At 52.1% G+C, this 12942-nt stretch overlaps 6 protein-coding genes across 6 annotated transcripts; 2 read left to right on the top strand and 4 right to left on the bottom strand.

Annotated features, from left to right (window-relative positions):
- Positions 1-157: 157 nt before the first annotated feature.
- GNI_014880 (glycyl-tRNA synthetase) lies at positions 158-2143 on the top strand (the record flags this gene model as incomplete). Its single annotated transcript, XM_011130648.1, has 1 exon — positions 158-2143. One exon carries the CDS (start codon positions 158-160, stop codon positions 2141-2143), a length of 1986 nt encoding a protein of 661 aa, XP_011128950.1.
- A 23-nt stretch (positions 2144-2166) lies between these two features.
- On the bottom strand, positions 2167-2858 carry GNI_014870 (hypothetical protein; the record flags this gene model as incomplete). The annotated part of the gene is made up of 3 exons (XM_011130647.1): positions 2167-2337; positions 2379-2567; positions 2679-2858. The coding sequence occupies 3 exons, from the start codon at positions 2856-2858 to the stop codon at positions 2167-2169; spliced, it is 540 nt and encodes a 179-aa protein (XP_011128949.1).
- A 98-nt stretch (positions 2859-2956) lies between these two features.
- GNI_014860 (hypothetical protein) lies at positions 2957-3889 on the bottom strand (the record flags this gene model as incomplete). Its single annotated transcript, XM_011130646.1, has 1 exon — positions 2957-3889. The coding sequence occupies one exon, from the start codon at positions 3887-3889 to the stop codon at positions 2957-2959; it is 933 nt and encodes a 310-aa protein (XP_011128948.1).
- Positions 3890-4077: 188 nt separating this feature from the next.
- On the bottom strand, positions 4078-8252 carry GNI_014850 (putative coatomer subunit alpha; the record flags this gene model as incomplete). Its single annotated transcript, XM_011130645.1, has 3 exons — positions 4078-4389; positions 4582-8005; positions 8116-8252. 3 exons carry the CDS (start codon positions 8250-8252, stop codon positions 4078-4080), a joined length of 3873 nt encoding a protein of 1290 aa, XP_011128947.1.
- Positions 8253-8514: 262 nt separating this feature from the next.
- Positions 8515-10820, bottom strand: GNI_014840 (EF hand protein; the record flags this gene model as incomplete). Its single annotated transcript, XM_011130644.1, has 4 exons — positions 8515-8617; positions 8662-8739; positions 8804-8902; positions 8995-10820. 4 exons carry the CDS (start codon positions 10818-10820, stop codon positions 8515-8517), a joined length of 2106 nt encoding a protein of 701 aa, XP_011128946.1.
- Positions 10821-11320: 500 nt separating this feature from the next.
- GNI_014830 (hypothetical protein) lies at positions 11321-12751 on the top strand (the record flags this gene model as incomplete). The annotated part of the gene is made up of 2 exons (XM_011130643.1): positions 11321-12331; positions 12452-12751. 2 exons carry the CDS (start codon positions 11321-11323, stop codon positions 12749-12751), a joined length of 1311 nt encoding a protein of 436 aa, XP_011128945.1.
- Positions 12752-12942: the final 191 nt, after the last annotated feature.

The raw sequence follows: 12942 nt of genomic DNA, 5'->3' as shown, positions 1-12942 counted from the left end.
CCCCCCCTAAGTCAAGCCCCCCTCTAAGTGGCAAATGTGTTAGGCCTGGTGATGAGCCCGATGAGTTCGTGATGGAATAGGGGGAATATGTTTTTGTGACCGAGGGATAGAACTTGTTGGGTGTAGTTGGGGTGAATGAAGGAATAAAATTTTGAGAATGTTGGGAGAGAAGTTAGCGGAACAGAGCGGGGCTTTGGATAACTTACTTCGACGGCGATTTTTCATTGCTCCGTCATTTGAAATATATGGTTCTGCTGCTGGTCTGTTTGACTTTGGACCTAATGGTTGTGCAGTGAAGAATGAACTCGAGCGTCAGTGGAGGCGGCATTTTGTGTTGGAAGAGGATTTGATGGAGATTTGTGGTCCTAATCTTACTCCACATGCGGTGTTGAAGGCCTCTGGTCATGTAGACCGGTTTCAGGACTTTATGTGTGAGGACATGGTTACAAAAGAGTGTTTTCGTGCTGACAAGATCATTGAAGAGTGCTTGAGTAAGTACCTGTCTGATGCTCAGTGTCCGACACCTGGGGTTGAAACCAGGAGCGATGCGGAAGGCAAGGTTGCCAAGAAAGCGGATTACAAAAAAGGGGATTACAAAAAAGGGGATGGCAAAAAAGGGGATGACAAAAAAGGCGCTGCATTATCCGGTGAACAGTTGTCTGCTATTCCCATGATACTGGCCAAGCTGGAAGGCATGACTGAAGAGGAAATGGATGCAGTGATACGAGAGTACAAGATTCGGTCTCCTGTTGGAAACGATTTGAGTAAGCCGTATCCCTTCAACTTAATGTTCGCTACCAGGATCGGTCCGAAACAGACGACGGATGGAGCCGGAATAGCCTACTTGCGTCCGGAAACAGCTCAAGGCATATTCGTGAACTTCCGCCGTTTGCTTGAGCAAAACAATGGTAGAATGCCGTTTGGAGGAGCATGCGTGGGAACGAGCTTCCGTAACGAGATTGCACCGCGGAATGGTTTGTTGCGCGTCCGTGAATTCCCGATGGCGGAAATTGAGTATTTCTGCGATCCTTTGTGTAAGTCTCCTTTCGGCAAGTTTGAGAGTGTCAAAAACGTCCGTGTGCCTTTGTTCGATCGAGAGAGCCAACTGAGTCCAAGTGACCCTAAGCCACGTATGATGAGCCTGGTGGACGCGGTGAATAGCAAGATCATTGACAACGAGACGTTAGCATACTTCATGGGTCGAACGTATCTCTTTTTGGTATCCATCGGTATTAATCCAGAAGGTTTACGTTTCCGTCAGCACTTGGAGACGGAGATGGCTCACTACGCCTCGGACTGCTGGGATGCCGAGATCTTAACCTCCTACAAGTGGGTGGAATGTGTTGGAATTGCCGACCGGTCAGCGTTCGATTTAACACAGCACGCCAGAGCAACCAAGGTGGACCTGCAGGCGTCCCGGCAGTTGCCTGAGCCGCGCATGGAGGAGCGTCTGGAGGTGGTGGCCAACCGTAAGGCGCTAGGTCCAATTATGAAGAAGGATTTGGGCGAACTCATGTCCATTTTAGAAAGCCTTCAGGACGATGAGAAATTGGAGAAACAACAAGAACTGGCCGACACTGGGTGCTGCAACATCCAGCTCGGCGATGGTCGCTCGGTATCTGTCGAATCCAAGTATATGGAGATAACAAAAAAAAATATTAAGGTGACTGAGGAAGTATTCATACCTAATGTAATCGAACCTTCCTTCGGAATTGGCCGAATAATACAGGCTGTATTTGAGCATGCCTACCGACAGAGAGATGCCGAAAGAACATTTTTGGCTCTGTCACCGCTCATTGCGCCATTCAAGGTGGCCATTCTACCCATTAGCAACCAGCCATCATTTACTCCTATTCTTGATAACATTAGATCCGGTTGTTTGCAACACGGCTTAAGCTGCAAGGTCGATGCGAGCGGAGCTTCCATAGGCAAGCGATATGCCAGAACTGACGAGCTGGGAATACCCTTCGCTCTTACCATCGACTTTGAAACTCTTAAAGACCAATCGGTCACTCTCCGCGAACTCATCTCCATGGAACAAATCAGGCTACCCAACTACATCGAGGCTTATCCTCTCATACAGCAGTTAATGCAGAATGCCATCACCTGGGACCAAGCCACCCAGAAATATGGGAAACAATAAAAACCATTTTTCAACCGCCCTATCTACCCAAAACAACAGACATCGACAACGACAGCCTTCTGTTTGACAGCCTTCTGTTTGACAGCCTTCTGTTTGACAGCCTTCTGTTTGACAGCCTTCTGTTTGACAGCCTTCTGTTTGACAGCCGTCTGTTTGACAGCCGTCTGTTTGACAGCCGTCTGTTTGACAGCCTTCTGAGGTATCCGCCATGAGCTCAAACTTCCTGAGCTTTCACCTTCGCTTGCAGTAACTTGTTCATGTACTCCTGATCATTTGTTCCAGGAATACTGGCGTCGTTCATGAATGAGTTAACCTTGTCCACAATATCCGCAACCTTCACCCAGGTGGTGGCCCGGTCGTTATCCGACTCTGAAACATCGTTCCTCTGTATTTCCTCAGACAGCTTCTCTTGTTGCTTCCTAGCCTAAACGAATTCGGAAGGGATGGTTTGCACACCGTGGAAGTATGTTCACACACCGGGGCGTGATGCATAAGGGACCACGCCCCTAAGGGACCACGGGGGATGACAGCTTACTTGCTCGTGCAGTTCAGTGCGGGTGCGCACCAGTTGTGCTTTGATCTGCTCGTATTGCTCTGCTCCAGATTTTTTCATAGCATCTCGTTCATCTACCTCTTGTTTCATGCGCGCTTGAATCTCTTGATCGTGGGTGGCTTGCCACTGCTTCTTAACGTCATTGATTTCCGTAGCCCCCATCCCGCTGATTTTCTGGTGTCTTTATTCAACAAAAAGGCGTCCAGATTTTTCACCAAGAGACCAACCTTATAGCGTCACACCGGTAACGTGCGCTTGAATTACGCGGACGAATCCCCTCCATTATTCCCCCCGTGGGCTGTGCTCTGTTGGGCTGTGCTCTGTTGTGTTTCGTCGAAGTCAGAAGGAAAGTCGTCGTCCTCGTCTATATACTGTTCCTCTCCATGAACGCCTTTGCGCGAAGGTGTGGCAGTACCCAGAACACCGGGCTCGTCGTTCTGGGGGTCAAGCGGGTCACCCAAGGACTCCATGAGTCGCTGGATGTCCTCTAAAGTCTCGGTTACGACCTCGTCTTCGCCATCCTTTCCTGCTCGGCGGTGTTCCTGCAATAACGCCTTGAACACAGGGTTCCCTTCTCTCTCCACTTTGGACCTACTCAACACCTTCTGCCGGGCGGCCACCGTTGTGGGCTCTCCTGTCGGTTGCGGCTGAGCCTTCTTCGTCTTGTCCTTCCTTACTGAGTTTATAGCAGCCAGCGTCTTCGCATCCGACACTTCGAACCTGCCCTTGCCCTTGATCCTAGTTTTCTTCCCACCCTTAACCGCAGCGGCGACTTTCTGTGCATCCAGTGACGCTTGAACCTGCTTCAAAATCTTGCCCAAGTCCTTGTCAACGCCTTCGGGCATGTGCTCCTCAGGGCGCTTTGCCCCTTTGTTCTGCGGCCCCTTGGACTGCGACCCTTTGAGCTGTTGTCCCCTAGACTGCGGCCTCTTAAGCTGTTGCCCCTTGGATTGTGAGTTATGGGATCCCGGCCTCTTGGACTGAGATCCCTTGAGCTGCGGCCCCTTGGGCTTGTGCTCAGCGTTCTGGTCTTTCCGTCGAGGTGGTTCGCTGGGTTGTCGTCCCGTGCCCGTTTTGGACGTGTCCAGCTTGTTCCGTTTAGTTCCGCTCTTTACTGCTTTGCCTTCCGGCAACCGGTTAGTTGGCTTCGACTGCGCTGTACGGACTCTAGAAAGACCACCAGCCTTCTTCATTCAATTTATATTTCGTCTACCCCCGGCCGGGACCACAACCATGACCGGGAAAAAAAAGGTCGACGAATGACTCCAGCCACCAAGAACATGACCATTCAGATCAGGCCACTGGATTCTCTGGTCAGCCACTGGATTCTCTGGTCAGCCACTGGATTCTCTGGTCAGTCAGTCAGGTCTATGACCAAATCTCAACAAGCACTGGCGATGAAACTTCGGCCGGGCAGGCTGGAACTGACACGGCCAACACGACATAGTCCGCAAGTCGAGCCTTCCAATGACGACGCAGAGATGGCTCCACAGAGTGCACACGGTACTCCGTTATCTTCTTTCAGGAGCTCCAGCGTGCTAGCGCATACTCGACACTCGATCACCAAATCCTCGAACTTGTCCGTGCCGAGTTTCTCCTGCTCGGTAAGCAGTCTCGTCTTCATGCGACCAATGTCGTGACTAAACTCAGGTGCTGATGCTTCCAAATTCAGCTTGGCCATTTTCCGGATTAGCTATCAAATCAAACGTTGCACACGGCCTTTAATCCACGCCCCAGTCCGTGATCGCTCCCTGTGTGTCACACACTCCCTGTGTGTCACACACTCCCTGTGTGTCATACACTCCCATGTTTCCGTGTGTGTGGGAGACCACTCCTGGTCTGTGTACCCCGTTCCTTTACACGGCATGTTCAGGTCCGGACTTACGTTGGCGCATGTCTTGTGATTTTCAAGTTTCCTGGCGGTTTTACAGGCTTCTCGGAAGAGAATGAATCTGTGCGGTGCCTTGACGGGTAGTGTGGTGGACGCGAGTAGTTTCTGTAGCCTGTCGGTTCCGGTGGGTGCGGCCTCGGCTTCGTTGAGTAGTTTGATGACGAGAAGGTATTGGGCGGCGTTATGAATTTTGGTCGCGATATCGGGTACTTCTTGTTCGACATCGACGCTGACGAGACATGCTTGGCGTATGCAGTCGTGCATGGCGGTGGTGCATTCAGGTAGTTGTCTAGCTCCGAATGCCTCGATGCCCTTGCGGTATGCCTGATTGAAGCTGAATGGTGTGTACAAACAGTGGACCTGAATCTGTGTTTGATTAACTACCCCGCCCTCTGAGTCGAGGAGATGTGTTGGCATGGCACCCATGCATGGCAACGAGGGTAGATAGGACTGTGCGGCGACAAACTGCATTTTGAAAAGCTCCCGCAAGTTGCCCAAGCCGGAAAGTCCAACTTCATCGCGCAGAACACACAACGCCTCTTCGAAACGTCCAACCGCGACCAAGGTACCAACACTATGCGCTGTATCCGCAATACACATACCCGGTTGGGTTGGTGACACAATCAACCCAAGACTATTGCCTACCCCAACAGGTTCATCCGAATCCACCCCCAATGCTAAATTCTCTCCCGTCTGCTCGCCGCCGGCCACCGAGTGGTCCTCGTCGTCATCCGATAACCAGTCTTCATCTTCATCGGCCCAGGCGTTACCTACTTGCGGCTGGTCTTGGTCCCGTTGTTCCTGGTCTCGAGTGCTAGTGGCCTTGGGTTTAGTTAGCAACTCGTGGAAAGCAGCGGGAGCGGTATCATCAGGTTTGAGGGTCCATGTTTTGACGGATTCGGCGAGGGAAATGGGAATGGGTGCGGCTAGAAGTGTCTTCTCCTTGCGTGCGGCGACGGCTTGTTGTAATTTGTCACGGACTTGAGGTGTCAGTTGTTCCTTCAGTGTGTCCGTCTCCAGATTGTGTGCAAGCGCACACATGTATGCCATTTCCGGACACAGATTCTGCAGCAACGCCACGCGACCCTGGATATCAGTGGTGTGTAGGTTAGCCAGGAGAGTCAGATTATCATCGCCCATGACCTTGACCACATTCGTCAGCTTCTTAAGACGCTCCAGGTCACCCAAGAGACTTAGGAGTTTAATCAACTGGGCATACTTGCGGGCCTTCTGGTAGGCCACGACTGCAATATCCACTCGACCCTTCTCCACGGCTGCCCGTGCCAGCTGCTCCCAGCTCGCTGCCGTCGTGGACGTGCCCGCGCTTTGCATGGCTTGGAGCGCCGCATCGAGGTTGCCGAATTGCAGTGCGAGATAGGCCCGTGTGCTGTCATCCGTTACGTAATGGTAAGCCACCTCGGGGTAACCGTGCGCCTCCAGGTACTTGATCCAAGCCCAGCCGGGCAGGCGACGTGATGATTTGAGAATGTCCGCAATCCGATCCAGTTGCCGCCGCTGGACCGCGATCTTAAGTCGTTCTTCGCGCACATCCACATCCATCTCCTTCACCTTGTGCTCATAGTCCAGGTACAGTAGGCGACAGCACTCGCCTCCTGCGACACCGTTGCTGCCATTGCTGCTACCCACAGTCGTCGCCGTGCCGGTCGTTCCAGCACTCGTCACATTCGCCGCGTGCTCCGGGTCCAAAAGGCCTAGCAAATAAGTGTTACCGCAGCACTCGGGCAGACTACGCACAATACCGCCATCACCGTTGGGAAGCAGGTACTTGAGGTGACTGGCCGTCGTGTAAAGGAGCGCACCCGCGGGGTCCCAGATGCAACTTTTGATGCGCACTGGCTCATGCAGCGAATACAGATGCTCCAGGTCCTTAGTCGCAATGCAGATATAAAACTTGCTTATCAGTGCCACGCGGCTCCCGTCCCAACAGCAATAGCGGATCTTGCCCTTAGAACCGTGCGCCCCGGCCATTGCCAGATCCAGTTTATTGAGCACTTTTTTGTTCACCAGATCGAACAAATAAACTGAATCTCCCGCACGGATCAAGACCTTGTTGTTGCCAGCATAAAACACCTTCTCAGGCTGTTCTTCCAACGGCCACTCGACAGTGCGCACGGACTCATCGGCACCGCCAATCGCAATAGTGTGCAGTTTGAGGGTACCCGTCTTATCGAGTGTTACATATTTCGATCGCCCGCAGAACTCTAAGGCGCTGCATGGCGGCGACTGAGCGTTCAGCTTGAGGCTATCTGCCAGCTTACCACCGTCCGCTAACTTACCACCATCCGCCAAGCCTAGTTTGTCGGTTGGTCCCTGGAGTCTTAGAATGTCGTAAGTAAACAAGTCATTGCCGAATTCGCTGGGGTAGAGGACGGCAAGGAGGTGGTCTGTGTTGTTGAGTGGGTTTTTGACTAAGCGATGTGGCTGGCCACTAAGTGCATCGCGTGCAGGACGAATAGCGGAGCGGGAGAGCACACGTTCATCGTTCAAGTCTAGTAGTTTGAGAGTGTTATTATCTGCGCAAAGTGCTCCCAATCCTGAGGTGGAGGACATCCAAGGCACGGCGGCTGGACGTTCCCGTTGTAGCTTGAATACGATCATACCGCTGTCGTGTCCGACGGCGATAGAGTTCTGCTGGCAATCGAGGACCCAGAAGCGATCTGATTCCCGTCGCACGGAGTTAAGTAGCTTCCGTTGGTTAACGTCCCAAATACGAATGGTATGGTCTTCCGAGTTGGATATAATGACGTCCAAAATGGGGTGGAATTTAACAGCACTTACATTATTAAAGTGTCCTCTGAACGTATCCACCTCCCACCAACGGGTCTCATCGAAACGCCAAAGCTTTACCATACGATCATCGCTACCTGATACCAACATATTAACATGTGGGTGGAAATCTATCCAGTTGACACCTCGATCATGCCCTTCGATTATATACTTACACACCGCGTCCTGTGGCTGAAACATCTCCGTACTATTCCTGGCATTTGTACCTGGGTTAAGGGAGTGCAATCGGGCAACAGTCTTTTCTTTAAGTCCAGATACATCCCACACACGAATAGTCTGATCCATTGATGCTGAAGCAATCAAATCAAGACTTGGATGGAATCGAACATACATCACGAAATGATGATGACCCGCCAAAACCGATAGGCACTGACGACTCTGCCAATTCCAAATACGCACTGTCTGGTCATCAGAACAACTCACAATCCATGGATACTCATAATGGAACTCTACCGCACGCACATAATCTAGATGCCCACTTAAACTAAACAACTTCTGATGGGTACTATAATTCCATACACGAATATCATGGTCATCACCAGCAGAACAAAACAATGGCTGATTCGGGTGGAAATGTAAAGCACGTACCGGACCAACGTGGTCCTCAAATCTAAAAGCCACAACCTAGCATTGGTGCCGATAGGGGGAGGACATCTTCGGTAAGAGGAGGACATTTTCGGTAGGAGGGGGACACCTCCGGTAGGAGGGTAGCGGTCGTACTTGTGGAGAATGCAGCCTCGTTTATAGTCCCAAAGATGAATCGGTCCCGAGTGTAGGCCTACAAGCACCCAGGGCAGCTTCGGGTGGAATGCGACTGCTTTAACCCGGGCAGATTTCGACTCGCATTTCACAAGCATTTTTTTACGTCAAAAAAAGTGCCAGAAATCGCGCCGGACGATTTGCTCCAATAGATCTTCGATCGACTGGCTGAAAAACCGCGCTCTGATCAGCCACCGGCGGACGATCGACCCCGGGGTATGATCACCAGGTTGGCTGACACCGACGCAATGGCCGAAGACGGAACGCGGGAAACCTCGTAATGGTTGCCACTTGCCGCAGTTGACCCGGTACCGGTACCTTGAAGGACTCTGCGTTGAGTCCGTGAATGAACGCCGGTCGCTAATAAATCACGTCGCTCCCGCCGGAGGCCGCGTCGCCGCCGTTCTGGGCTTCCTCACCTGCGATGCGGTCATACTCTAATCGACACCATCGTTCCCAGTCTCTGAAGGAAAGGGACTGGCTGATGTGAATAGTATAGTTTCTTACGTATACAAAGGATAGTCTAGAATCTCCGCTTTTGAAATAAAGGGGTCTCGATGTTCCCACAAGACGAATTTAGTCATGCTACCGAAACATGCTGTGTGTAACTCACACGTGTGTTCTCGTGTGTTCTCGTGTGTATATGTACTTGAGAAGGGAATTAAAGAATAGGGGAGCGTGTCTACGCTGTTTCTTTATATCTCGGACAGTGATAGCAAAGGGTACCTGCGGCCGAATCATATCAGAGCTGCAATAAGAAGACTGTATGGATCAGGCACAGTGAGTGTGTGCATTGCGCACAGTCAGTGTGTGTATTGCCCACAGTGTGTAAGTGGTTACATTTGTGAGTGGATAACGTCAACAGAAGGCGCGTCAAGTGACCTGGAGGTGAGTCTGGCTTGTTGATCTTGATAGAAGTTGTCAATTTCATATTGGCGGATGTATCCGTCGCCGTCGAGATCGACGATGCGGAACCAGTATTCGATGGCTTGGTCGGTGGTTTTGTCTTCATCGATGAGTACGAATTTAAGGAAGCCGTTGAAATTCATTCGTCCATGGGAGTCGAAATACTCGGGACCTGACTCTTGTGTAATTCGATTTATGACGAGGTCGCTATATGCGTAGCTGTTGTACTTGATCAAGTCTTGTCGATCGATAGTGCCATCTTTGTCTGCGTCGAGTGCGTAAAACAAACAGTAGACTACGTAGAACTGTTCATAGCTGAAGAAATCGCGCACTTGGGACATCTCATGCTGTGAAGATGAAATATAATACCAAGTGTCAGCCAAACACGACGCGCCGAATCGTGTATACGTGATGTCACCATCCACACTCCCCCATAAATCGAACGCCAGTTTATACGAGGTCGTGTCGCACAACCGCTTCTGGAACTCCGTGTACGTCCTCAGAAACTCAACCGGTTTATGCCGCAAGACCAATTCACACAAGAAAGGGTAAAAGTCCTTGATGTTGACCACCTCCTCGTCCTCAAAGTAACTCAGCAATGACGCACTCTTCGACACACTATTTGATTTCTCAACGCTACCTCCTGCGCCGCTGCCTCCTGCGCCGTCCTCGGTCTGACTGACCTGCCCTTGGCTGCCACCCTCGTCCGTGACGTCCGTGACGGCCTGACCAGACCCATCGGGTCGGGACTTACGGCTTGCGGCCCGGATGACGGCGAAGAGGTTCCAGACATAACCTTCGGAGAGTGAGAGTTGGTTTTCAACCCAAAACTTCTCGAGTTCGGAACGGCGCACTAGGTAGCCCGAGGCCACATGGACGTCCACGGCCGCCGTAATTGCGTGCACCGTCTCGCTGATCTCCGTCAGGCTGATGCCTTTGATCATGGAGTACAAACAACACGACATGTAGTTACTCAATCCCCAAACCTGGCTCACGACCGTTTGCTCGAAGGTCACAAAATCCAAAGTGGCGTCCTCGAGTGAGGCCCCGAATATGCGGTCCAGCATCTCGCGTGACCGTGTCGTTAGCCCCTCCTTCATATGTTGCCGGAATGAAGGCACTGTGTAAAACTCTCCCACCTTCGCCCCAGCCGGCTCCGAGGACTCCGCCTGTCCCATTCCTTCGTCCTGTACATCGCTGGCAAAACGCAACTGTGCGGGCGACTCCGCCACGTCGTGAAACTCTGCCACCGGTTCCGTCACCGAGACGGTACCAAGGTTCTCGACTGCGCCCAGGCTCTCGCCCACACTTTCGGCCACGGGCCACTGGCTGTCGGTCAATGAATTGTATAATGTTGAAGTGCCTCCTCGCACCACAGACCCTTGTACCAATGACCCGGACCCTTGGACCGAGGACCCTGGGGCTAAGGACCCCTGGACCGAGGACGTTGTGGCCAAAGAACCCTGGACAGAGGATCCTTCAGTGGCCGAGCCGAAACTGCTCGAACCCAGGCTGGCCGAGGCGAAGCTCGAGGCCGCGCCCGGGAGCAGTCCCACAGACTCGGCTTCCGCGGCCGACTGACTCAGGCCCTGCATCCGCTCCTGCTCCTCTCGGAATCGCTCATCCCGGTGCAGTTTTTCTCGGAGCTGTTCCTCGTCGCCGGTTCCCGGCGCCTCTCTTAGAGCAGGACTGGACTGATCATATGTTGCGTGGTTGGCTGCCGCGTTTTCCGGGCTCAGACCAGATCCCACTGGCGTCATTGCTAAGTCTTGGTCCGCTGACAAGTCGCCGGCTGACCGGTCAGTGTCCCTGTGGTAGAAAGCCATCCGACTGTCGTCTGTCCTCCACGAGGCTGGGACATCGTCCTGTCCGCAGCTCTTTCCCTCCCGACCGTTCCCTTCAACCTCCACACTTCTCCCATCCACACTTCTCCCATCCACGCCTCTCCCGTCCACGCCTCTCCCATCAATGCCTCTCCCATCAATGCCTCTCCCATCAATGCCTCGCCCTTGCGGGCTTTCTGAGCCGGGAATCGCCTCGGGCAGGTTGTGCGCAATGGCCGGTGGCGGTGTGGGTGCATCCAGAGTCACGGCGGGCGAAGAGGAGTGTTCTCGAACGTTCTGTATAATGTCCAGGATCGTGCTCTCGGTGTCGGGTTGGATCAGCCATTCCAGGAAGGCAGCTTTCAAACAACTCTCCACTAGCAAGAACTTCCGTTCCCTCACGGACGAAGACTCATTCATTTTTAGCCCACGATTTTATGGCTACTGTGAGCGAATCCACAAGCTCATTAGCACAAGCACATGATGTGGTTGAATGGCCGGAAGAGGTGGTTAACAAGTTTTGGGAAGTGTGTGTGTCGGTGATGGATTTGCGCACGGCGAAACAGCTGGAGCAGAAGTTGAGGAAGGGCACGGGAACGGAGTGTCTGATCGAGATAAACACGTGTTCGCACAGTCACGAATCGTCGGTCGCGGGAAAGTCGATAGGCGAAAAGTTAGGAGGTGAGAGAAAATCGGAAGAATGTTGCGGTCATGTGAAGACTGGTGAGATTCGAAACACGTTGACGCCGTATTGTTACAAGAAATTGAAAGATGACACGTTAGGGGAGGAGTTACAGCGGATGTGTAGTCGGAGGTTCTTTATTGCCGATCACATGGGCTTGGTTGCGGAGAGTGCGAGTTCATTGTTTGAGAAGGCTACAGAGAAACGTCAGGTGGCATCAACGAAGGAGAAGGCGGCGTTGCAGGGGTTTTGTTTGAAGTTGGCAATTGAGCAAGTGATTGTTCAGAAGGTGAAGAAGTTACGCACACGCTCGGAGCAAATGACGGTAAAAGATGGCGGTCGTTTGGCTTACCCACAATCTTACAAAATAATGTTCCCGAAGTCGCACTACAGAGAACTCAACTCCGTACCGGCAGATAACATGGCCGAACTTATGGACCGAGGTTGGACCATTGTGACCAATTGGATGAACTGTGAAGACCATCCTTTGGTCTCGCGTCCCAAAAGGCAACTCAGAAAAGACAAAGCACCAGCCATGGAAACCGTGCCCATCCATGACCTCATTGCCGAAGACGTCGAGTGGCTAGACATGCACTCACTCTTCGAAGACCAAACACCTTTCTCACCTGACCCCTGCAGAACAGATTTTGCCCTCTGGATCAACGCTGCAGAAATCCCAGCCGTGCTCAAAGGAATGTCGGCGCTCTCCCTCAAACTCACTTCATTACCCTTCGAAATGAACCAAAAGACACAGGCGAAACTTACCGTACAGCCACACACTCCCCCAGGCACACACTCCCCAGGCACACACTCCCCCAGGCACACACTCCCCCAAGCACACACTCCAGACACACACTCCGAAAGAAAAATGACTGTTATACTCTAGATCAATAATAATTTGTTTGTTGACATGTACAAGGCTGGCTCGTTCTTCAGGGATCATGCGGACAACGACGTCGAACCGGAACGAGACAATGGCAGGACTTTTACCTTCATCTACATCCTGCGAAGCCCCTGTCAAATGCGCATGTCTGCGTTGAACAAGACGGCCAAGGCGACCACTCTAAACCTGCAGCCGAACTCCATGCTAATATTCAAAAGTAGAAGGTTCAAGTACGAAATTCCAAAGGAAGATCACAAACGAGTCATGATCTACTACTGGTGCCATGGCATGAACGACGTATGAACCTGCAGCAAGTGAGTTTCCACAAAAGAGTTTTGTGGAGCCTATCGCTAGAGGTTAACATGCTGGATTCAGCGTCGAATTTTGGAGGATGATCTCGGTCATTATGTCACAACCACTGTCCGCTGAACCCCCATGCGGCCTTTCCTCGGTCAGCCCTTCCGAGGGGCCAGATACCTGGTCCTGGCGCTTCT

This window comes from Gregarina niphandrodes (assembly GCF_000223845.1).
Source record: "Gregarina niphandrodes unplaced genomic scaffold scaffold00002, whole genome shotgun sequence".
Classification (NCBI taxonomy): domain Eukaryota; phylum Apicomplexa; class Conoidasida; order Eugregarinorida; family Gregarinidae; genus Gregarina; species Gregarina niphandrodes.
This window is presented reverse-complemented; position numbering and strand designations above follow the sequence as displayed.